General features: G+C 38.9%; 1 protein-coding gene across 3 annotated transcripts in view; it reads left to right on the top strand.

Moving 5' to 3' along the window:
• Nucleotides 1-24608, top strand: part of ZC3H13 (zinc finger CCCH-type containing 13) — a 137320-nt gene that overhangs the window by 49574 nt on the left and 63138 nt on the right. For 2 of the 3 annotated variants that reach the window (XM_023551293.2, XM_023551292.2), the window contains exons 9-10: nt 20614-20924; nt 23863-24327. In XM_023551293.2, the coding sequence (XP_023407061.1) occupies nt 20614-20924; nt 23863-24327 (776 nt within the window). Of the gene's footprint in view, nt 1-9661; nt 9789-20613; nt 20925-23862; nt 24328-24608 lie in introns of all 3 variants that reach the window. The other variant, XM_023551294.2, reaches the window with a different exon arrangement.

The following is a 24608-nucleotide window of genomic DNA, read 5'->3' as shown; positions in this document are numbered from 1 at the left end:
TATAATTTTGTTTTTATTTTTAACTGTCTATGAGTGTTTATTCTCATGTTGAGTCACAGATAACTCTGAGCATTAACTTTTTGATATAAGTGGAATTCAAAAAGCTGGGCAGTGAAGAGCTGGGACCCTTCTGAAAAATCTGTTTATGTTGAAATTTAATGATTATTTCAAAATTCAGACTTTGAGTCACTGCATTGACCAATTTAGATTCCTTGTGTTTTAACAGATTCTGTCTCATAAACCAGTTGTTCTCTACTCTAAAGATAGTACTTCTAAAAGATTTATTTTCAGAATGACAAATGAACTCTTAATTTTTTAAATTCATTTATTTGATGTTACCTCGAACAGATATTTTTCTAAGACTCAACTTAGAGGTAATATTTTTCCATTTCACATGACTTATGAAAAGCTTACAAATTTGATAGGGCTGCATTTCCCTTGTTCATTTTTTATTCGTTTTCAAATTTATTCTTTCACAAAGTTATGGTTTCCTCCAGAAGAATTTAATTCCTGAGCTAGATCTCTGTCTCTTTTTTCCTTGAGTTATGGTGTAATGGAAAATGCACAAGTTTTGATGTTCTGCAAATAGTAACTCGAATCATGATGCTTGATGTAAGACCCTGAACAAGTTACTTGTTTTCTGTGAGCCTCTATTTCTTCAACTATAAAATGTGTATGATACTGCCTGTTAGAGGTGAGATAAAATTAAATAGAGAGAATGCTTAAAATATAAACTACTCAATAAATATACTCTTCATCATCCAATTTTAATAATAAACTAAAGTGTAGAAACATTTAAAAATACCTTCCCATTTGTGTGTTTTCACCTAAACTACATGGTCAATGGAGTATAGCCATAAAGATATTTAGATTTTTTTCCTAACTTTTCTGCTTTTTTCTAATTGATTACTTAAGCAATATGAGAATCTGAATCAGCTTCTAGTAATAGGGACCCAATAAGGCTGGCTTAAGCACATAAGGATTCACTCTTTAAGTTGTGTAAACCACTGTCGACAAGTCGATTCCGACTTATAGTGACCCTATAGGACAGAGTAGAACTGCATCATAGAGTTCCCAGGGAGCACCTGATGGATTCAAACTGCTGAACTTTTGGTTAACAGCCATAGCTCTTAACCACTATACCACCAGGGTTTCCTTATATAGTCCTATGGTTTTGGTTTTCAATAGTGTCAATAATGTCTACCATTACAGTATCATACAGGATAGTTCCACTGCCCTAAAAATCTCATCTGTGCCATCTGTTTATCTCCCCCCCCCCCCCCCCCGCCGATCTTTTTGCTGTCTGTCGTTTTTGGAAACCCTGGTGGCGTAGCGGTTAAGAGCTACAGTTGGCACTTCGAATCTACCAGGCGCTCCTTGGAAAACCGTATGGGGCAGTTCTACTCTGTCCGTTAGGGTCGCTATGAGTCAGAATTGATTCGACAGCAACAGGTTTGGTGTTTTGTTTTTAATAGTTTTGCCTTTTCTTGAATGTTTTGTAGTTAGAATCATGCACTATGTAGCTTTTTTGGACTGATTTCTTTGTTTAGCAGTATGTATTTAAGTTCCCTCCATGTCTTTTCGTGGCTTAATAGCCCATTTCTTGTTATTGCTGAATAATACGCCATTGTATGGATCCACCAGGAGCCCTGGGGGTGCAGTGGTTAAAGCACTTGGCTACTAACCAGAAGGTTGGTGGTTCAAACCCACCAGCTGCTCCAGAGTACAAAGACATGACAGTCTGCTTCAGTACAGATTTACAGCCTTGGAAACCCTATGAGGCAGCTCTACTCTGACTTCTAGAGTTGGTATGAATCGGAATTGAGTTGACAGCAGTGGGTTTGGTTTGGTTTTTGTGGATCTACCACAGTTTGTTTATCCATTCACCTATTGAAAGGCATCTTGGCTGTTTCCAATTTGGGGCAATTGTGAATAAAGCTGCTATAAACATTGATGTCCAAGTTTTTATGTGGACAGATGTTTTTATCTCGTTGGGGTAAATAACCTAGGAGTGTGACTACTGAATCAAATGTTAAGTCTATATTTAGTTTTCTAAGAAACTCCTGGACAAATTTTTAAAAGCTTCCTGGGTGATTTGGCGGGGGGGTGGGCAGGGGGGAGCTTTAGGTGAAAGCTTACAGCTCAAGTTAATTTCTCATACAGAAATTTATACACATATTGTTAGTTGCAGTCCCTGTAATGTGACAGCCCACTCTCCCTTTCCACTCTGGGTTTCCCGTGCCCATCCAGCCAGCTCCTCTCCTTTCCTGCCTTCTCATCCTGCATCCAGCAGGAGCCACCCATTTAGTCTTATGTCTCTGCTCGAACTAAGAAGCACACTCTTCAAACGAGTATTATTTTACGTTTTTAGTAAAGTCTAATCTTTCTCTGAAGAGTTGGCTTTGGGAATGGTTGTAGTTTTTTTTTTTTTTTTTTAATGATTTTTATTGTACTTTAAGTGAAAGTTTACAAATCAGATCAGTCTCTCACACAAAAACCCATATATACCTTGCAACACACTCCCAGTTACTCTCCCCCTAAAGAGACAACCCACTGTCTCCCTCCACGGTCTCTTTTCGTGTCCATTTCACCAGCTTCTAACCCCCTCCACCCTCTCATCTCCCCTTCAAGCAGGAGATGCCAACATAGTCTCAAGTGTCCACCTGATCCAAGAAGCTCACTCCTCACCAGCGTCCTTCTCCAACCCATTGTCCAGTCCAATCCATGTCTAAAGAATCGGCTTGGGAATGGTTCCTGTCCTGGCCCAACAAAAGGTCTGGGGGCCATGACCACCAGGATCCTTCCAGTCTCAGTCAGACCATTAAGTCTGGTCTTTTCATGAGAATTTGGGGTCTGCATCCCACTGCTCTTTTGCTCCCTCAAGGGTTCTCTGTTGTGTTCCCTGTCAGGGCAGTCATCCGTCGTAGCCAGGCACCATCTGGTTTTCCTGGTCTCAGAATGATGTAGTCTCTGGTTCATGTGGCCCTTTCTGTCTCTTGGGTTCGTAATCGCCTTGTATCCTTGGTGTTCTTCGTTCTCCTTTGATCCAGGTGGGTTGAGACCAATTGATGCATATTAGATGGCTGCTTGCTAGCATTTAAGACCCCAGACGCCACTCTTCAAAGTGGGACGCAGAATGTTTTCTTAATAGATTTTATTATGCCAATTGAGTTAGATGTCTCCTGAAACCATGGTCTCCAGACCCCTGCCCCTGCTATGCTGGCCTTCGAAGCATTCAGTTTATTCAGGAAACGTCTTTGTTTTTGGTTTAATCCAGTTGTGCTGAAAACCTCCCCTATATTATGTGCTATCTTTCCCTTCACCTAAAGTAGTTCTTATGTACTGTCTAATTAGTGAGTGCGCCTCTCCCACCATCGCTCCCCCCGCCCCATAACCACAAAGGAATGTTTTCTTCTCAATTTAAAGTATTTCTCAAGTTCTTATAATAGTGGTCTTATAGAATATTTGTCCTCTTGCAACTGACTAATTTCACTTAGCATAATGCCTTCCAGATTCCTCCATGTTATGAAATGTTTCACAGATTCATCACCGTTCTTTATCAATGTGTGGTATTCCATTGTGTGAATATACCATAATTCATTTATCCATTCATACGTTGATGGGCACCTTGGTTGCTTCCATCTTTTTGCTATTGTAAACAGTGCTGCAGTAAACATGGATGTGCATATATCTGTTTGTGAAAAGGCTCTTATTTCTCTAGGATATATTCTGAGGAATGGGATTGCTGGATCATATGGTAGTTCTATTTCTAGCTTTTTGAGGAAGTGCCAAATCAATTTCCAAAGTGGTTGAACCATTTGACATTCTGACCAGCAGTGTCTAAGTGTTCTAATCTCTCCACAGCCTCTCCAACATTTATTATTTTGTGTTTTTGGGGTTAATGCCAGCCTTGTTGGAGTAAGATGAAATCTCATTGTAGTTTTGATCTGCATTTCTCTAATGGCTAATGATAGTGAACATTTCCTCACATATCTGTTAGCTACCTGAATGTCTTCTTTAGTGAAGTGTCTATTCATCTTTTGCCCATTTTTTAATTGGGTTATTTGTCTTTTTATAGTTGAGTTTTTGCAGTATCATGTAGATTTTAGAGATCAGGCGCTGATCGGAGATGTCATAGCTAAAAACTTTTTCCCAGTCTGCAGGTAGTCTTTTTACTCTTTTGGTGAAGTCTTTGGATGAGCATAGGTGTTTGATTTTTAGGAGCTTCCAGATACCTAGCTTTTCTTCTGCAGTGTTAATAATGTTTTGTATACTGTTTATGCCATGTATTAGGGCTCCTAACATTGTCCCTATTTTTTCTTCCATGGTCTTTATCATTTTAGATTTTATATTTAGGTCTTTGATCCACTTCGAGGTAGTTTTTGTGCATGGAGTAAGGTGTGGGTCTTGTTTCATTTCTCTGCAGATGGATATCCAGTTATGGCAGCACCATTTGTTAAAAAGACTGTCTTTTCCCCATCTAACTGTTTTGGGGCCTTTGTCAAATATCATCTGCTCATATGTGGATGAATTTATGTCTGGATTCTCAATTGTGTTCCACTGGTCTATGTATCTGTTGTTGTACCAGTACCAGGCTGTTTTGACTACTGTGGCGGTATAATAGGTAATAAAATCAGGTCAAGTAAAGCCTCCCAATTTGTTCTTCTTTTTCAGTAATGCCTTATTTATCCGGGGCCTCTTTCCCTCCCATATGAAGTTGGTGATTTGTTTCTCCATCTCATTAAACAATGTCGTTGGGATCTGGATCGGAATTGCATTAAATGTATAGATGGCTTTTGGTAGAATACACATTTTTATAATGTTCAGTCTTCCTATCCACGAGCAAGGTATGTTTTTCTACTTATGTAAGTCTCTTTTGGTTTCTTGCAGAAGTGTCCTGTAGTTTTATTTGTACAAGCCTTTTATATTTCTGGTAAGATTTATTCCTAAGTATTTTTCTTCTTGGGGGCTACTGTAAATGGCATTGATTTGGTGATTTCCTCTTTGATGTTCTTTTTGTTGGTTTGCGGAATCCAACTGATTTTTGTATGTTTGTCTTGTATCCCAGTACTCTGCCGAACTCTTCTATTAGTTTCAGTAGTTTTCTGGAGGATTCCTTAGGGTTTTCTGTGTCTAAGATCATGTCATCTGCAAATAGAGATAATTTTACTTCCTCCTTGCCAATCAGGATGCCCTTTATTTCTTTGTCTAGCCTAATTGCTCTGGCTAGGACCTCTAGCACAATGCTGAATAAGAGCGTTGATAAAGGGCATCCTTGTCTGGTTCCAGTTCTCAAGGGAAATGCTTTCAGACTCTCTCCATTTAGAGTGATGTTGGCTGTTGGCTTTGTATAAATGCCCTTTATTATGTTGAGGAATTTTCCTTGTATTCCTATTTTGCTGAGAGTTTTTATCATGAATGGGAGTTGAACTTTGTCAAATGCCTTTTCTGCATCGATTGATAAAATCATGTGATTCTTTTGTTTTATTTGTGTGGTGGATTATATTAATTGTTTTTCTAATGTTGAACCATCCTTGCATACCTGGTATGAATCCCACTTGGTCATGGTGAATGATTTTTTTGATATGTTGTTGAATTCTGTTGGTTGGAATTTTGTTGAGGATTTTTGCATCTACATTCATGAGGGATATAGGTCTATAATTTTCTTTTCTTGTGGTGTCCTTACCTGGTTTTGGTATCAGTGAAATGGTGGCTTCACAGAATGAGTTTGGTAGTATTCCATCCTTTTCTATGCTCTGAAATACCTTTAGTAGTAGTGGTGTTAACTCTTCTCTGAAAGTTTGGTAGAACTCTGCAGTGAAGCTGTCCGGACCAGGGCTTTTTTGTTGTTGGGAGGTTTTTGATTACCTTTTCAATCTCTTCCCTTGTTATGGGTCTATTTAGTTGTTCTACCTCTGTTTGTGTTAGTTTAGGTAGGTAATGTGTTTCTAGGAATTCATCCGTTTCTTCTAGGTTTTCAAATTTGTTGGAGTACAGTTTTTCATAGTAATCTGATATGATTCTTTTAATTTCAGTTGGGTCTGTTGTAATATCGCCCATCTTATTCGGGTTATTTGCTTCCTCTCCTGTTTTTCTTTTGTCAGTTTGGCCAGTGGTTTATCAATTTTGTTGATTTTTTTAAAAAACCAGCTTTTGGTCTTGTTAATTCTTTCAGTTGTTTTTCTGTTTTCTACTTCATTTAGTTGAGCTCTAATTTTTATTATTTGTTTTCTTCTGGTGCCTGTGGGTTTCTTTTGTTGCTCTATTTATGTTTGTTCAAATTGTAGGGATAATTCTTCGATTTGGGCCCTTCTTTTTGGATGTGTGCATTTATGGATATAAATTGGCCTCTGAGCACTGCTTTTGCTGTGTCCCAAAGGTTCTGATAGGAAGTGTTTTCATCCTCATTGGATTCTCTGAATTTCTTTATTCCATCCTTAATGTCTTCTCTAATCCAGTCTTTTTTGAACAGGGTATTGTTCAGTTTCCAGGTGTTTGATTTCTTTTCCCTGTTATTAATTTCCACTTTTATGGCCTCCTGGTTAGAGAAGATGCTTTGTGATATTTCAATGTTTTGGATTCTGCTAAGGCTTACTTTATGACCTAATATGTGATCTATTCTAGAGAATGTTCCATGTGCACTAGAAAAGAAATTATGCTTGGTTGCTGTTGGGTGGAATGTTCTGTATATGTCTGCGAGGTCAAGTTGGTTGATTGTGCAATTTAGATCTTCTCTGTTTTTACTGAGCTGCTTTCTGGATGTCCTGTCCTTCACCGAAAGTGCTGTGTTGAAGTCTGCTATTATTGTGAAGCTGTCTATCTCACTTTTCAGTGCTGATAGAGTTTGTTTTATGTATCTTGCAGCCCTGTCATTGGGTGCATAAATATTTAATATGGTTATATCTTCTTGGTGTATTGTCTCTTTAATCATTATGTAGTGTCCTTCCTTATCCTTTATGATAGATTTTTTTAAAGTCTATTTTGTCAGAAATTAATATTGCCACTCCTGCTCTTTTTTGATTGTTGTTTGCTTGATATATTTTTTTCCATCCTTTGAGTTTTAGTTTGCTTTTGTCTCTAAGTCTAACTTGTGTCTCTTCTAGGGAGCATGTAGATGGATCTTGTTTTTTAATCTATTCTGCCACTCTGTATCTCTTTATTGGTGCATTTAGTCCAGGGTAATTATAGATGGGTATGAATTTTTTTTTTTTTTAATTTAGTGCTATCATTTTGATGTCTTTTTGTGTGTGTTGTTGACAGTTTCTTTTTCCCACTTAATTTTATGTGCATAGTAGATTTTCTTTATATATTGTCCTTTCCTTGTATTTGTTGTTGTTGATTTTGTTTCTGCTGAGTCTGTATTTTTCCCTTGTATTTTATGTTGATGAGTAGGATAGTTTGTCTCCTTTGTGGTTACCTTATTATTTATCCCTGTTTTTCTAAATTTAAAACTAACTTTTATTTCTTTCTGTTGCCGTATCTTTCACTCCATATGCAAGGTGTATGATTACACTTCTCAGTCCCTCTTTATTATTTTAATGTTGTCTTCTTTTCTTTTATATAATAACATCGCTGTTACCCTGCTTTGGGCTTTCTTTTTTTTCTTTATAATATTGCTTTGTTTTTTTGGATTTCCCTGTCTGGGTTGACTTCTGGCTGCTTTGCCCAGTGTTCTAATCTTGGGTTGATAACTGGTATTGATTTTCTAACCAAAGAGCTCTCTTTAGTATTTCTTGCAGTTTTGGTTTGGTTTTTACAAATTCCCTCAACTTGTATTTATCTGGAAATGTCTTAATTTCACCTTCATATTTAAGAGACAGCTTTGATAGATATATGATTCTTGGCAGGCAGTTTTTTTCCTTCAGTTTTTGAATATGTTATCCCATTGCCTTCTTGCATGGTTTCTGCTGAGTAGCCTGAGCTTATTCTTATTGGCTGTCTTTTGTCGGTGACTTTTTGTTTACCCCTCGCTGCTCGTACAATTCTCTCCTTATCTTTGGTTTTGGCAAGTTTGATTATAATATGCCTCGGTGACTTTCTTTTCAAATCTACCTTATGTGGAGTTCGATGAGCATCTTGGATAGATATGCTCCTCTTTCACAATATTAGGGAAGTTTTCTGCCAACACATATTCAACAATTCTCTCTGTATTTTCTGTTACCCCTCCCTGATCTGGTACTCCAATCACTCGTAGGCTATTCTCTTGATAGAGTCCCACACTATTCTTAAGGTTTCTTCTTTTTTTTTGAATTCTTTAATCTGATTTTTCTTCAAATATATTAGTGCCAAGTGACTTATATTCGAGTTCAGAAATTCTGGCTTCTACTTGCTGAATTCTGCTCGTCTGACTTTCTGTTGAATTGTCTAATTCTGTAATTTTATTGTTAATCTTCTGAATTTCTGATTGCTTTCTGTCTATGGATTTTTCCAGCCTATTAAACTTTTTACTATGCTCCTAAATAATCTTTCTAATTTCTTCAGTTGCTTTATCTGTGTGTTCCTTGACGTATTCTGTGTATTGCCTCATTTCCTTCCTGATGTCTTAAATCGTTCTGTATATTAAACTTTTATATTCTGACTCTGGTAATTCCAGGAATGCACTTTGATCTGGAAGATCCCTGGATTCTTTGTTTTGAGAGCCTGTTGAGGTGATCATGGTCTGTTTCTTTATGTGACTTGATATTGACTGTTGTCTCTGAGCCATCTGTAAGTTATTGTATTAATTTATGCTTGCTTACTGTGTCGTAGCTGCTTGCTTTGTTTTGTTTTGGTATATCCCTATGGGTTTCTTGAGTGAGCTAGCTTGATTATTTTCACCTTTGGAGCTCTGGTGTCCTGTCCCCAGCTGGCTAGAGCTGTTACCAGGTCTATCAGTCTAGGAGTCCATTCAATTTTCTTGTATGAATTCAGCTCAGGTTTCCAGGTAGCTGATCATCAAGTGTGTGTTACAGGCTCTGTCCTACAGTCTTAGAGGAGCAGGGGTGATTGGCATATATACCAGTATGTGATTGCAGCAGGGGGTCACGCTCTGAACAAGGAAGGGGGCTGAAAACTAACCCTCGAGTGTCTCTGAGGAAAGCGCGTCCCTGTTCCCCAGAGCGTTCAGGTGGGTGGGTTCTGCAGATGGACCATGGGCACCCAAAGTTTTTGGTTGTAAGGACTAGGAGGTACCAGTTATCTTTGGACCCCTTTCGCGGGTGGCTGGGTGACCTGAGTGGAGCTACCAGTCCTTAGGTCCCTGATGTGGGTAGGTGAGGGCCTTGTTTAATAGGGAAAGCAATGTCAAACATCAAACTCCCATCTCTCCACCGCACAGCTGAAATGGTTGGAGTTTGCCAAGAAGGGCCTATTCTCCTGAAATAGGCCCACACAGGTCCATGCAGAAGGGAAAGGTGCTCAAGGTCCACAGACGGTTTATGCCTGGACAGGAGCTGCTTCTGTCCTGAGCTCCCCTGGTTAATGGAGGTAGCAAATTATCTTTTCCCCCCAGTTGCAAATTTTTTCCTTCCTAAGGCCAGGAGGATGGCTGTAGGTGCTCAACAGGGCCTATCTCAGGCCCAGGGATTCAGCCACTGAAGCCAGCTTGGGGGCTGCGGGGAGGGGGGCGGTGGTAAAATATACGCCAGTACTTAGCTTTTGCTGAGAGCACCATTCTTCTCAGGTTCCAGAGGTGTGAGTAGGCTGTGCGTCTGGCTGCTTCTCCCTGAGGAAACTGCAGCCGAATGCTAGTACCAGCCCGCTGCCGCCGTTGCTCTGGGAATGATGCCTGAGGGCTCCCTGCGATTCAGGTTCGGTAACTCCTCTCCACTTCTGAATGGGCTCTTCCTCCCCCTGCCCCTCTGTTTGTTGTCTAAGCTTTCCTTTGATGTTCAGGGCTCCCAGCTTGTCACAAATATACTTGTTTCACTTGTTTTTTCTGGTCTTTGTTGTAAAGAGGGCTTGCCAGAAGCGTCTGTCTATTCCACCATCTTGGCTCTGCCTCTGGTTGTAGTTTTGGGTTAACAGGGAGTCTGGGGTCCATGTCTTCTGGGGTTCCACTAGCTTCAGTCAGACCATTAGCTGGGTAATTCTAACGCTCAGCAAAGTTTGGGAACCACTGATAAAAGGGTTTATTCTCTCATTTTAAGGTCCTCGGGGGAAGCACTTGAAATCTGGTTCAGTGTTCCACAAAATCACTGGGAATACAGATATTGTCTGTCTCCTTATGTGTGCGTTCTTTTTCAAGGTCACCTAGTGATTGAATATGACTGCTCAAGCTTTAGCCTTTATATGCATAATCCAGGCAGCTGAAATAGGATGGGAAGAAAGCTTAATTTTTCTGGAAGTGTTACACACTATTTCCCCTGATATTTCATTGGCCAGAATTTAGCCACATGGTTATACGTAGCTACAAGGGAGGCTTGGAAATGTGCCCTTGTAGTGGACATATACTTGAACCAGATAATATTGGGGTTACTAACGAGAATGGAGAAAGTTCATGTTGGGTAGGGTGTTACAGTTTCTGCTACACTTGGTAGATACCATTTCTATTCATGTTATTAAGTGATTAACTAGATTTTTAGAGTAAAAGCAGTGTTATCTGTCACTTTATCTGGAAAGCTTTGTTAACTGATATTTGTAATTCCATTCAAGATAAATTCCTGACACAGGAAGCAGTTAATATAGCTTTATAAATTCCACAAAACCTAGTCTTTTCCGAAAAGTAGATTTCGGTGATAAGCCTAGCCCTTCTTTATCTTGAGAAGAGATCACATTGTGTAACTTATTTAGATGAATTAGATTTTTCCCTCTTTCCGTGTGGTGACTTAGATGAGTCGGAATGATTGTGCTGGCTGATGCTAGGATCTGGGAAGCTTTGTAGTCGCCCTGCATTGTGCCTTATTGGGCAATAAGAGAATGGTTAACTGGAGCATTACAGCTCTCGAACTCGTTTTCCTAAAATGATCTCCGTTTTACTCAGTCTGGTAGGTTTGTGAAAATTATGTGTAGATCAGATTTTATAAATCATATTAAGTGTTCTTGTTGGTTTATATTGTATCAAAGGAGTCTTTATTTTTCTCTAGTGGTTCTTGGCTATCTTATTTTCGTATTTTGACCTGAAATCTCTGAGAGGTGATTCTTAACATATGCCCTTGGACAGTTCACTGTTTAAATGATAATGTATTTTGTATTATGAAGAATTTAGTGTTACATAAGTTGAATCTTCCTTTTTCAGTTTTTCTCTCTGGCTTTCTCCACCAGGAGAAACAAGATATGCCTGTGACTTACCTGTTACTCGTTATATAGAAAAATTTGAACTTGGTTTATTTCTTTTGCCTAAAGAAATGTAGTAGTACAGCTAGGAATACTGAATGACTGTGTAGGTACCTGAGTTGCGCTGGAGCTCTACAACCCTACCTGATGAAATTGAAAAAGGGCATTTTATAAAGTAACTAATATAATTTCTAAGGTTTTTAGGTGAGTCTGTTATTTTGATTTATCCCATTACTGTGAATAAGGAATTTATTAATTTAAAACCAAACATTGTGTTAAGAATCTTTGTCACTGCTTTTATACCGGTCGGGTAGTTAAAGATTAGTATCTAACTCTGTTTTAGAAAATTGCCCTGGTTTTTTAAAAATGTTATAAAAATGTTACTGTGGGCTTATTAAGAATATTTTGGTTACTGCGATATGTTGTGCTTAAGTAAAAGTATGCTGTTTCATTTATTCACCCAAGTTGTTTGAGTACCTGGTGTGTGGGAGGCTCAGTTCTAAAAGCTGGTGATGCAGCAGTAAACAAAAACTGCATTTCAGTGACTGTTGTCAGAAGCTTTGTTTCCACATGTAGAAGTAATACAGTAATTACATGTGTATGTGTGTAAAACAGTATTTCAGAATATGGATTTTTTTTTTTTTTTTTTTTTGTCTCCTTCCAAGCAAGGGCTGGTAGATATAGGGGGTTACTTACATATCTTAAAGAATGATTACCTTTTGAGTTACCAAAAGGTGGTACATAGGAATGGCATAAGTGATACAACAAAGACACACAATCCTTTGACTTTAAATTCTTCTCTCTGTTCCCTGCGTATCAGTAGGTCCATCTTCTAGATCAGGAGCTTCTAACCAGAAGTTCACTGGTGGATTTTAGGAATCTGCAAATTTCTTCATTTGTGTGTAAAACTTTGCCTGTATATGTGTGTGTGCATGTGTGTTTTGGTGATGGGGAGAGTGCCCAGAGCTTCCCAGAAAAGTTCATTTCCCCACTTCCAAAAAAAATTTAAGAATCATTTGTCATTCTTGAGGCCTCTGCCCCTGATCTAGCATCGAGGATTTGAGTACTTTCCTCCCAAAGCTTCCATTGACTATGTCAGCTTTGTTAAAATATACTCTGTACCCAAAGTATTTGTTAATTTGAGTAACACTAAATTCTGTCTGTTATTTTTGAATTGAATAATTTGGAGACCACATTCTTGAGAAGAATGTTACTACCATTGTCTTCTAATTTGATCAGTAGACTACTCAGTTTTGATTTATTTATGCAGTATTGATTAAAGCATGAATGCACCTGTTTGTTCAGAAGAATATTTATTCAGTCATGCCTTTTAGAAAATATAGCATTTTTCTGTAATATTTTCTTACATAAATTCTCCATGATCTGCTCTGTACAGAGAATAGTAAAATCTTGATTACCTGGAACCCAACTAACTAAACCTTTTCTTTTTTCCTGTAAATTGTTTTAGAAGAGTTGAAGCTCACAGGAACATGAAGTTCAAGTTAGGTATTCTGTCATCACTTGTGAAGGGAGTGCTCTGTTGGTATTGCTACTCCTAACCTATTACATCTAGATAATCCTAAACAGGATTATTTATGATGACGTTTCAGTGGAAGTGTAATATCTTCTTTTCATCAATTAAATCTATATTTTGCATATATCCCATTGCTAAATCCAAAAAGTGAACCAGTACCTTGGCGGTATTTTAAGAATAAGGGCCTACGTAACCACAAGTACTTTTTGGAAGTCAGTGAACGATTGGCTATAACTCATCCTGCCAGGTGCTTTGGAATCGAGTTGATGGCAGTGGGGTTGGTTTGGTTGGGTGCTCAAGTGGGGAATTATTTGTCTGAGGCGTTGTCTTGTTTTCTGCATTTAATTAATAAACCCAGTTTATGGACCTAAAAGATGCTCATATGTGCATACAGTTTTAGTCTGGGGTTAGGAAATTAAACCACTTAGATTTGGTATAGAATGAGCATAATTATGTAACACAGTACGCTTATGATGTTGTTGGGTGCTGTCGAGTTGATTTTGACCCACAGCAACCCTGTGTGGCAGAGTAGAACTGCCCCATAGGGTTTCCTAGGCTATAATCTTTGTGGAAGCAGAGCACCAGGTCTTTCTCCTGTGGAACTGCTGAGTGGGTTTGAACTGCCAACCTTTGGATTAGCAGTCAAGCACTTAACTGTGCCACCAGGCCTACTTAAACTTATGATATATCCCACCCATTGCCGTCGAGTCAATTCTGACTCATAGCGACCCTATAGGACAGAGTAGAACTGCCCCATAGAGTTTCCAAGGCCGTAATCTTTACTGGAGCAGACCGTCACATATTTCTACTACAGAACTACTGGTGGGTTTGAACCACTGACCTTTCAGTTGGCGGCCACCAGGGCTTCTTCAAACTTATGATAGACAAGTTAAAGATGAAATAGTTTTGTAAATATCAAAATAACTCAGCTGAACCAAAAACAAACATCAGCAACAACAGAAAACAAGCCTTTCATTAGTCTGGTTGATTGGGTTTGGATTCTCATTTTAAGTGTGATATTGGGAAAATTTGTTGAGCTCAGGAGGGAACTTGTTTTGCAGCCCAAAACTAGTGTTTCGTTCTGTTGTACATAGGGTCACTATGAGGCAGAATGGGCCGAACAGCACCTAACAACAACAACGCTTAGCCTTTGTGGAATCGAAGACTTGAGAAGAGCATTGCTTTAGAGAGATTTTCAGCAGGAATAAGTGGTTGGGAAGTTTAGCCTTGTTTCAGTAATTGGCTCAATCAGAGATGCGTAATGTGGTGGATGGAGTCCAAAAATTCAGCTGGGTAAAATTTAGGGCTGAATATTATAACGAGGTGAGTCAAATAACTGAGGTAAATGTGGTATTCCCAGCAGGCAGCTGTATGTAAAGCCATCCCAATTTGGTGCCACCTGGTGGCAGTTTCCTGACCGGCGGTTACATGACCACAGGAATGATTCTGGGCCCTGTAACTTGATGGGATTTCTGGGGTAGTGGCAGGATTTCAACAGTCTCCCTTGTTTGGCACCCATTTTGTTGACATGATCTGGGGAATGTAGACTGGGGACTTAAGAACCATTCTTCACCTCCCTTTCTCCCAAGACTGGATTGCCTGGTATTTCTTGGCATGGTCTGGTCCTCTCCTTCATATCTTCACTACCCCACCTTATGCCAGCAGAAAATAAGAACTTTAACTTGCTCCTCTGCCATGTAGAGAATGGGAGCCCGCCATCTTAATACATGTTATGGCTGTGTGTATTGTTTCCAGGCTTTATTGTATTTGGAATACTGATTCCCTTGTTTCTAGAGTTTAAAAACCATACAGATTCTCTTACTCCTAAAGTTTAAAAACAATCTCCTTATGTGTGCCCGGGATACAAGCTACTTATCTTATTCTGAACCTTGATCACATCGGTGGGTACAGTTTTTAGTTTACCGAGTCTTCTGTTAGGTGAGTGTATGTAAGGCCGCTATCTTGAACCAGATTCGTAAAAATTTCATTATTTAGATGGCAAATTATTCTGGATTTAAATAGCATTACAGAATGTGTTGATTTAAGGATTATCTTAACATTCTTCATTCTTAAATTGAGACTTTTGAAATTTCATTTCTACATAAATACAAAAACGAAATCTGACCAAAATTATTATTCCTTTTATTTAGATTTATTTGTATTATCTAGAACTTCTTCTCCTTAGTTCAAATAAAATCTGTTTTATAAGTACTATTATGTATTTATGAAGGAGAGATCTCTCAAAAGATCCCCATAGAGAGAAATGTCCTCCCGGTTCTGTAGATTGTTCTGTAGACTCACCCTACACCAGTCCTGCCTTGTCCACATATGGAGGTCAGGATCCACACAACACCTAAAGTGGATGACAACCATACAATATCGGGAATTGTGGCCCAGCCAAGTTGACGCAAAACCCCAACCATCACAGGCTCCATGTACCTTAGAAGTTGTTCCTCTTCCAGGGAATATTTACCCCGCACTGCAAAGGGGGAAAGGAGCCCTGGTGGTGCAGTGGTTAAAGCGCTTGGCTGCTAACTGAAAGGTCAGTGGTTTGAGCCCACCAGCTGCTCCATAAAGTTGTCATCTGTAAAGATGACAGCCTTGGAAACTATATCGGGCAGTTCTACTCTGTCCTATAGGGTCGCTATAGGGCAGTGGGCTTGGTTTGGTTTTGGCAGAGGCGAAATGAGCCTTGATGGCACAGTGGTTAAGTGCTCGGCTGCTAACTGAAAGATCGCTTTGAATCTACCAGCCACTCCATAGGAGGAAGGACCAGGTGGTCTGCTCCTGTAAAGATTACAGCCTACAGAACCCATAGGGCAGCTCTACACTGTGTTACATTGCTAAGAGTGGGCATCAGCTCGAAAGCACACAACAACAGCTACAAAGGGACAACAAGGTACTAGGTCTAAAACAAATAATCGTACAGAAACATTATCTTATTGATCTATTTAGGTGAGTAACATCTTGCTCGTTTTAATGACACTTCCCTGCCTGAAACTCTCCAGTGATTTCCATCATGCTAAGAATAGAATCCAGACTTGTACCATGACCCCATTATCATCTGGCCCTTGCCTTCTCTCTGACCCTGTCTTGTAAGACTCTTCTGCCTGCTCATAAATTGTAGCTATACTTGTTTTCTTTCCTTTCTTTTCACATGTCATGATTTTTCCTGCCTCCTTTATACTTACTGAACCCTCTGCATGGAAAACTCTACCCTCAGATCTTTCAGGTCTCAGTTCAAATACCATTTCCTCAGTAGAGGCTCTTTCCTTAATGAGTTATTTCTGTCATAAAGATCAGCACAAAGCTGGTTCCTATGAGACAAAGGTTAAAGATGTCCCAAATGTCCAGCTTTTCCAAACCGCCATACCACTCAGTCATCTCTAACATCAACCATAACCTCTCCTCTCAGTACTGTCCCTCCTGTCTTTGGGTTCTGTAATTCGGCACAATGTCTCACAGAACTCATGAACTATATAAAAGAAATGGCCCTGCGGAAGCTGGCAAATCGGGTCAGACGATCGGCTGCCGGCCATGGGGCTGTGGAGGCTGGTGAATCCCAGAATCGGCAGGTCAGACAGCAGAACTCTGGCTCAAGTCTCAAGAATCAGAGGTAAATTGATCATGAACCAAACTCAGGATCCAGATGCAGAGAGAGAGGTCCCTGCCAGGTCATCCACATGAATACCTTAGATGCAGGCCACACCCTAGGGAAGGGTGTAACTTGAGTAAGGGTAGGACTTGAGTCACATCCTCTTGCAAGGCTGTGACCCAAGACTCACCCTACACCAATCCTGCCTTATCTACATACGGAGGTCAGGATCCACAACACATAAAATGGATGACGACCATACAATATCGGGAATCGTGGCCCAGCCAAGCTGACACAAAACCCCAACCATCACAGGTTCCATGTACCTTATTTGCATAGTCCTACTCAGTCATCGTGTGTGATCACAAAGACCATGGCAAGAAGGGCCATATTAATTCATTACACCGTACTTACCAAGCCACTTTAAGTAGTCCCCCTGACATACTGTTTTCTTTGTCTTTTGGACCTAACAGTTTTTATTTTTTTACCTCGTTTTATGGACTTTGTTGCATTAATTTGTTGCATTAATTGCAATCACCTTGCTTTGTTGTTGTCTTTAGACATAGACTATATAGCTAGACAGACGGCTTTTCAATCCTAGTGTTACCACTTATTAGCTGTGAAGCCTCTGTTTCAGTGTATTTGTAGGGTTATTACAAAGGTTAAATGAGATAATATATGTAAAGCACTTAAAACGCTGTCACGCAAATAACAATACCATATATGTGTTAGCTGCTGTTGTTTTTAGTATCATGTTATTATTATGTTAGTCTTTTTATCTGTCTTCTTCACTTCTGTATCCTCAGTACAAAAAATAATGCTTTAGGCATGGTAGGTGATTTAATATTTGTCAAGTGAATTAAAATGGCTTATTGTTTTAGTAAGAAATTTCTTTGTAAGTATTTCTATGTTTGAAATGTATATCACGTTGTATTTTCCCACTGAAGATAGAGTTGATTATGTTACTGCCCATAGGCCATTTGTTTTATAGGGGGGAGTATACTCTTTACATGGAGATTTTAAAAATTGAAGTATGAATGTCAGCTACATTACATAAGCATATTTTCATATTTTTAAAATAGAAACAACTTACTGAGAAAAATTGGTATTGCTGTTTTTTAAGAAAGTCTGGAAATAATATATTGGTTTGCAGGCCAAGTTATTTGTGTCATGAATGTGAGGAGTTTTTCTTTTTAAATTTCTTAGCTTTTCACATTTTTTCCAAAAATGGAATATATCCTGCATATCCATCAAGCCTGTTGCCATCAAGTTGATTCTGATTCATAGCAACCTTATAGGACAGAGTAGAACTGCTCCATGGGGTTTCCACAGAATGCCTGGTGGATTCAAGCTGCCGACCTTTTGGTTAGCAGCTGTAGCTCTTAACCACTGCACCACCAGGGTTTCCTGACACACCACATCATGCATTAATTATAGGAGCACTAAAAATTTTTATTGGAATCTATTCAGACTAAATATCATCTTTCCCTGTGTGGTATAAATCACAGTGCTCTTGCTGATGGTATATAGATTTGTGTTTGAAGGTATTGAGCTTCTCAACGTGCAGTAAATCCTTTACTTGAATTCCAGATGTCACCTCTTTTCCCCCAGATAAAAAACCAGCAATACTAGAGGATAAGACTAGATAATCTGAAATTACTGCTATTTTAAATTGAAATATATTTTAATATATCTTTGCTGGAGTCTATAGTCAAAGTACTAATAAATTTGGTCAGATTTCAAGACAGTTTTATTATTTAGTCACACTTTTTATATATGCAGAATGGACATAAATCCAATTAGGTACACATACATAATCTGACTCATCTTATTTTGATAATTAGGTCCTCTCTTTTTGCTGTTCTTCATTTATCAGACTCTAAAAAGAGTGGTAACAGGGGAAAACATAAAGATGCCTAAATTAAATCAGCAATTTTCTTAAACTTTTTTTTTTTCCTCTGCAGGATGGGTAAGAAGAAAAAGCATGTGATTAAAAGGCATGACTTGGTCACACCTGGGTGCCCTGGCCTTCTATCATAGCTTACTTTTCCTAAGCTTGCACTGAAGTCTTTCTATTCCATATCATTCACCAGAATTGAATAGAAACATGATTGGGCAGTAATGTGGCTTTTAAAAGCATGTGCATATTTTTTAAGTTTTGTGGATTAATCACCGAGAGCTATTGTACACATTCTAGAAACAATTTTGAGTATACCTTAGAAATAAACCTAACTAAAATGCCAGTTCAATGGAGAGCTGCATTTTTTATTTTATCAATTTAGATAGATTATGTCACCTTTACTGTTATTAGACTGAAACTAGAACCTGACAAAATTGAAAAGTACCAAAAGTCAGTGATTCTAATTCTCAATCTTGAATTGATTTTTCTGTTCAGTAGGATACATTTGAATGCCCATTGATCATAAATGTTTTCTAAATTTGGGTGAGGCCCATTGGGCATTTCCACTTGTATGTGTAAGTAAATAAATTTCTGTTTACAATCAGTTAAGTTATATTGTCTTGGTTGTGTAAATATTTTAATATGACAAAGTAATAAAAATTTTTTATTAAAAGCATAAAGTTTCAGAAGAATCATAGATAACTAGATGTTCAGACAAATGTAGTATTCTGGTTAGCTGACTTTTTAAGTCAACTATTGTCCAAAAAAGAGCCCTAGTGGCCCAACGGTTAAGTGCTTGGGTGCTAACCGAAAGTTGATGGTTCAAACCCACCCACCACCTCTGCAGGAGAAACCATGAAGATTACAAAAACCCTATGGTGCAGTTCTGCTCTGTCACATTGGGTCTCTCTGAGTCAAAAATTGACTCATCGACACTTAACAAGAACAACAGCATTATCCAAAAGATGTTTTTGCTTATTTGCTTAAATGTATGTTCTGCAAAAAATCTTTTAGATATATTAGATCACTTTCCTGACTTAGTCACAGATATTTTATAGATTTGACCCTTTTTTTGGTAAGATATTTACTAAGGCATCATTTATAAACAATATAGTTTAGAGCAGTGATTCACAACCAGGGGACAGTTTTGCTTCCCAGGAGACATTTGACAGTGTTTGGAGTAATTTTTATTGTTACAACTTTCAGGGAGTGTGCTGTTGGCATCCAGTGGGCAGAAACCAGGGATGCTGCTAAACATCCCATAATGCACAGGACAGCCCTTGACAACAAAGAACTAATCAGTTCAAAATTCCAACAGTGCCAAGGCTGAGAAACCCTGGTTTGGGGTTAATGATTTTGCCACCATTGTAGATATTAAAAAATATTTATTATAGTCACTGAAAGTAATTCCAAAATATCTGGCCTAGAATTTCAGAGTTTTTTAAAACTAAGCATCTAGTCCTAAAATAATTGCTTTGAGGAATTTGATATTCAGTGGAGTATGTGATACCTGGAATGTTATTTTTTAAACATTAATTCTGTTCCCTTTTATACATGCACACACACTCACTAATGCATATTCAGCGTATCGAGGGCCCAGGACATGACAGGCTCTAGTAGTAATTCACATGTGCTTCTTGGGTTATAAGTGGTTTCTCTAGAAGCAGTGAAAGAAGGCAATTTGAAGGGACTAGAGGAGGCCTTAGGTAAGCCAAGAATTATGTGCCAGATCTCATTTTGTGCTGCCCGAGAGTGGAGCCAGGTTATTTAAGATAAAGACAATTTTTACTTTATTGTCCTTCGCCCTGTCACTCTTTCCCCACCCCAAATGCCAACACAGGCAGAATAAACTAAGTTTGGCTTTTCTGACAGCCTTGAATTTCAAGCATTCTCATTGCCACTTTCTCCCTAGATCTCATTAGTTTGTTTTCTCTTTACCTATTTGTGGGTTTCCCCTCCAGGTGCCTCTCGTCACACTGTTAGAGATGATTTCTGACTAGAGTGAATCCCATACATTGAGTTAGGGGAGATGGTCTCTGATCAGTGGAAAATGTTCCCTGGTAAAGGTAGTGTGCATTGGAGTCCAGGCTTGGGAGAAAGGCAGTGCATATCTCCTCTAGAGCTGTTACTCAGGCTGGCTTAAAAATCACTGAAATCTGTAAATGTCAAATTATTAATAATTTTACAGCATTGTGAATTAAAATTTATCCTGGCATTATTATCCACACTTTTAACTTTTTTACATCCAATTTTTTATATTTCAGGATTTTCCTTGGGCTAGAAATGAAGGCTGTTGACCATATTCTTTGTTGTTGTTGCTTTTCCTGACAGGTCTACTTCCCCAGCAGGTCAGCATCATTCTCCCATATCTTCTAGACATCACTCATCTTCCTCACAATCAGGATCATCTGTTCAGAGACACTCTCCTTCTCCTCGCCGAAAAAGAACTCCTTCACCATCTTACCCACGGACAGTCACTCCACCTTTACGACGCTCTGCTTCTCCTTATCCTTCACATTCTTTGTCTTCCCCTCAGAGAAAGCAGAGTCCTCCAAGACATCGTTCTCCAGCGCGAGAGAAAGGGAGGCATGATCATGAGCGAACTTCACAGTCTCACGATCGGCGTCATGAGAGGAGGGAAGGTGTGCATTGTTCTTCATCTGATTTTTTAAAAGTTCTTTTTAAAAATATTTTCCTTATTAAAAAACTGGACATTCAGATTTGTCATTATAATAAAAGATGGGGGGGGTGTGCTATTTTAAGTCTTTATTGCAAAGACCAGAGCTCTTGATAGGAAATGCTAATGACACGTTAGTGTAAGCTATTAAGTATATTCAGGTGGGCATTTATAGGTATACTAAGTTGCTTTCTTTGGAAACCCTGGTGGTGTAGTGGTTAAGAGCTATGGCTACTAACCAGAAGGTCAGCAGTTCAAATCCACCAGGCACTCCTTGGAAACTCTATGGGGCGGTTCTACTCTGTGCTATATAGGGTTGCTATAAGTCGGAGTCGACTCAACAGCAGCGGATTTTGGTTGGTTTGGTAAGTTGCTTTCTTTAGTCAAGATGTTTTAGTGAGTACTCTTAAGTTCTTAGAAACTTTTGGTTATCTGATTCTTAGAGCATCCTTCTCAACTGCTTCGTTAATTTCAATAAAAAAGAAGGAAGCAAAAGAAAGAAAAGAAGGAAATCAGGGATCAGAGTTTAAAAGCACTGAAAGTTCTTCCATAAAGGGGTAAGGACTGGGAGGACTTTCAGAAGGTTAGTGTAAACCAAGTAAACAAATTTCTAGGTGTGACTTATATTAAGGAAGTAAACAAAGCAGTTCTCCCTTCTAGATCCCTGAGAATTAAGTTAATTTGGATTTGATACCGCTCTGGTAAGCTGAGAAACTCGTATTACCTGCCATAGCAGTCTCATACCTCTCATCTCTTTCCTTACTTCTTCTCTAAGCTTCTTGTCCTTGTTTATTTAACTTAACAAGTCTTTTTCCTAACTTCTCCTGAGTTAGTTTTTGAACATAGTAAGTACTCAGGAAATGCTTACTTGTAACTTTTCTGTTTAATATACATTTTAAAAGCCTCTCTGTGAGTACAGTACGGTAGTCTCCTATGAAACATGTTGAACATAGTTATTCTCTTCCTATCAACAGTGCAAGCAATAATTAATCAAGTTCTTTTATTCAAGAAAATGATGGATGCATAGGTAGGGACCGGGAGAGAGCACCTATTTTATAGAATTAATCCTTGTGTACCTGACTTGGGAGCCAGATCAGCACAACAGTATTTATGGAGCGTTGGTAAGATGGGAAAATTCTCTTATACCTTTCTGTTAATTCTAGTAAGATATTTTAACAACTACAGTTGACTAGGGATATAGTATACATTTAATGAATACTTAACTGAAGGAAAACTCTTTCCTTTATTATTACAAAACATAGTTTTTAAACATACAATAGAAGGGAAGACAATATGTAGTTGAGCCTTGTAGGAATGCTTTGTGGTAAAAACGGGCTTATGTTATAGGAAGAATTCTTTTAATAACAAATCATATGTATCAGGTTCTTTTTAAGGAGGGTTTTTTTCTTTAACCTTACATGCAAGAAATGAGGCAGATGTTTATTCCTGTCTATGTAGATGTCATTTTCTGAAATAAGGATAATTTCAGTGGAAGGATGGGGAGGCATGTAAAGAACATGTTTATAAAGACAGGTGGGGGGATCATGAGAAAAGGATCTGGAACTAAGTAAGCCAATTTTTTAGGCACAGCTGGTGCTGGAGGAGTAGGAGTCGTAGATGTGTGCAGAAAGGAACAGGGATCTGCCAGGTCTTTGTCTGGCGCTTCTACACCCAAACAGTGTCTGTGCGTCTGGACACACTGATACAGTAATTGCTGAGGGACATGGGTTACTGGATGTGATTATCTAGCAGCCTTGTGGGTACTGCATATTTGGGTCCTTGAGAAAGTCTGTGGACCTAGCCACTGGGGCAAAGAGGTAAATTTATAGTGTTGTAGGCACAAGGCTGCTGCAGTCGCTAAAACAGCCTCAGATCTTGGGGTGATTAGAGGATGTAAGAGCTACCAGAGTCTGATAAAAAGGGCAGAATTTGTTCTTTGAGGTTCTTTTGTTAATTCAAATAAGATTTATGCTGTATCAAGTTATGCCTATTTTAGGCACATCTGAAGAGTAATTTCTCATCCTTGCAAATTCCTATGAGGTATGGGGTTGACTTAAGCACTCTGCTAACAGAAAGGTCAGTTCCAAATCACCAGCTGCTCCACGGGAGAAAGATACGGCAGTCTGCTTTTGTGAAGATTTACACCCTCAGAATCCCTATGAAGCAGTCCTGCTTTGTCCTACAGGGTTGCAGTGAGTCAGCATCCACTCAGTGGCAAAGGGTTTTTTGTTTTTTTTTTTCCTTTTTTTATGGGGTTGACGAAACCGTTTAAACTTTGGGTCTCTATTTCTTCATTTGTAAAATGACAGGGTTGGATTAGCTAATGAGTGAGGTTCGTTTCAACTTTTAAAAAATTATTTCCTGTGTTTCTCTGAAATGTTAGGAAATACTGTGTGTAGGAAAGCATTGGAGACTGGTATACACAGGAACAGCTCAGGAAAAGGGAGGGTGAAGCAGTATCTCTCTGCCAGATAGCTTCCTAATTGTAGGCTATTCTCAGATGCTTAACTGTGGGCTACTGTCAGATACTCGAGTCCTTCTGAGGTGATGATTTGTGCTCTAGTCTAGTCTGAATACTTGGTAGAAGTGATTAAAGTTATTTTGACCCTCTGAGGCTAAAAGTGGTCCTTAAAAAGTAAACCTTTAATGAACTCAACTTCCTTGTTTTGATTGTTTAGGATCTATAAGTGTGGGTAAGAGGGCAGCAGGGAAAATTGTGTTCAAATCCAATCAAGAACATAATTCTCCACATGTTAATAAAATTATCCTTGGGATTTCGGCTTATAGATAGTTTTAAGTTTCTTATTTGCCTGTATTTTAAAACCTGTGCATTAAGTACATTGTCTACTTCCCTGAAACTTTGTAAAAGGAGTTAACAGCTGATTTCCAAAATTGCATTACAGAGACTAGAGGCAAAAGGGATAGAGAAAAGGACACGAGAGAAGAACGAGAGTATGAACAGGATCAGAGCTCTTCTAGAGACCACAGAGATGACAGAGAGCCTCGAGATGGTCGGGATCGGAGAGATACCAGAGATGCTAGAGACCGAAGGGAACTAAGAGACTCCAGAGATATGCGGGACTCCAGGGACATGAGGGATTACAGCCGTGATAGCAAGGACAGCCGTGACCCCAGAGATTCTCGTTCCACTCGAGATGCACATGACTACAGGGACCGTGAGAGCCGAGACACCCATCGAAAGGAGGAAACATATCAGGAAGAATCTCGGAGTTACGGCAGAAACCATTTGAGAGAAGAAAGTTCTCGTACTGAAATGAGGAACGATTCCAGAAGTGAGTCTCGAAGTGAAATTAGGAATGACCGGATGGGCAGAAGTAGGGGGAGAGGTCCAGAGTTGCCTGAAAAGGGTAAGGTTTCTGTCACTTCAGTGAACTGCTGTGTTAATGTGTTTAATAGCAATTATTCATAAATTTCCTAAGATTTCTTTTCTAAATATATTATTTCTTACATTCATTGTCATTTCATCAAAGTAGTTTTCAATTAATTGAATTTGTGATCTTTGTTGTACATTCCGAATAGGAATTATTAGCTCAATAAAACAGCAGAAACTAAATGGGGCCCGGCTTAGACCCCCTAGTATTATATCCAGTCATGCCTACCACTAAAGCAAAGTGGGATTGAAATGGTG

The sequence above is a fragment of the Loxodonta africana genome, chromosome 17 (assembly GCF_030014295.1).
Source record: "Loxodonta africana isolate mLoxAfr1 chromosome 17, mLoxAfr1.hap2, whole genome shotgun sequence".
Lineage (NCBI taxonomy): Eukaryota > Metazoa > Chordata > Mammalia > Proboscidea > Elephantidae > Loxodonta > Loxodonta africana.
This window is presented reverse-complemented; position numbering and strand designations above follow the sequence as displayed.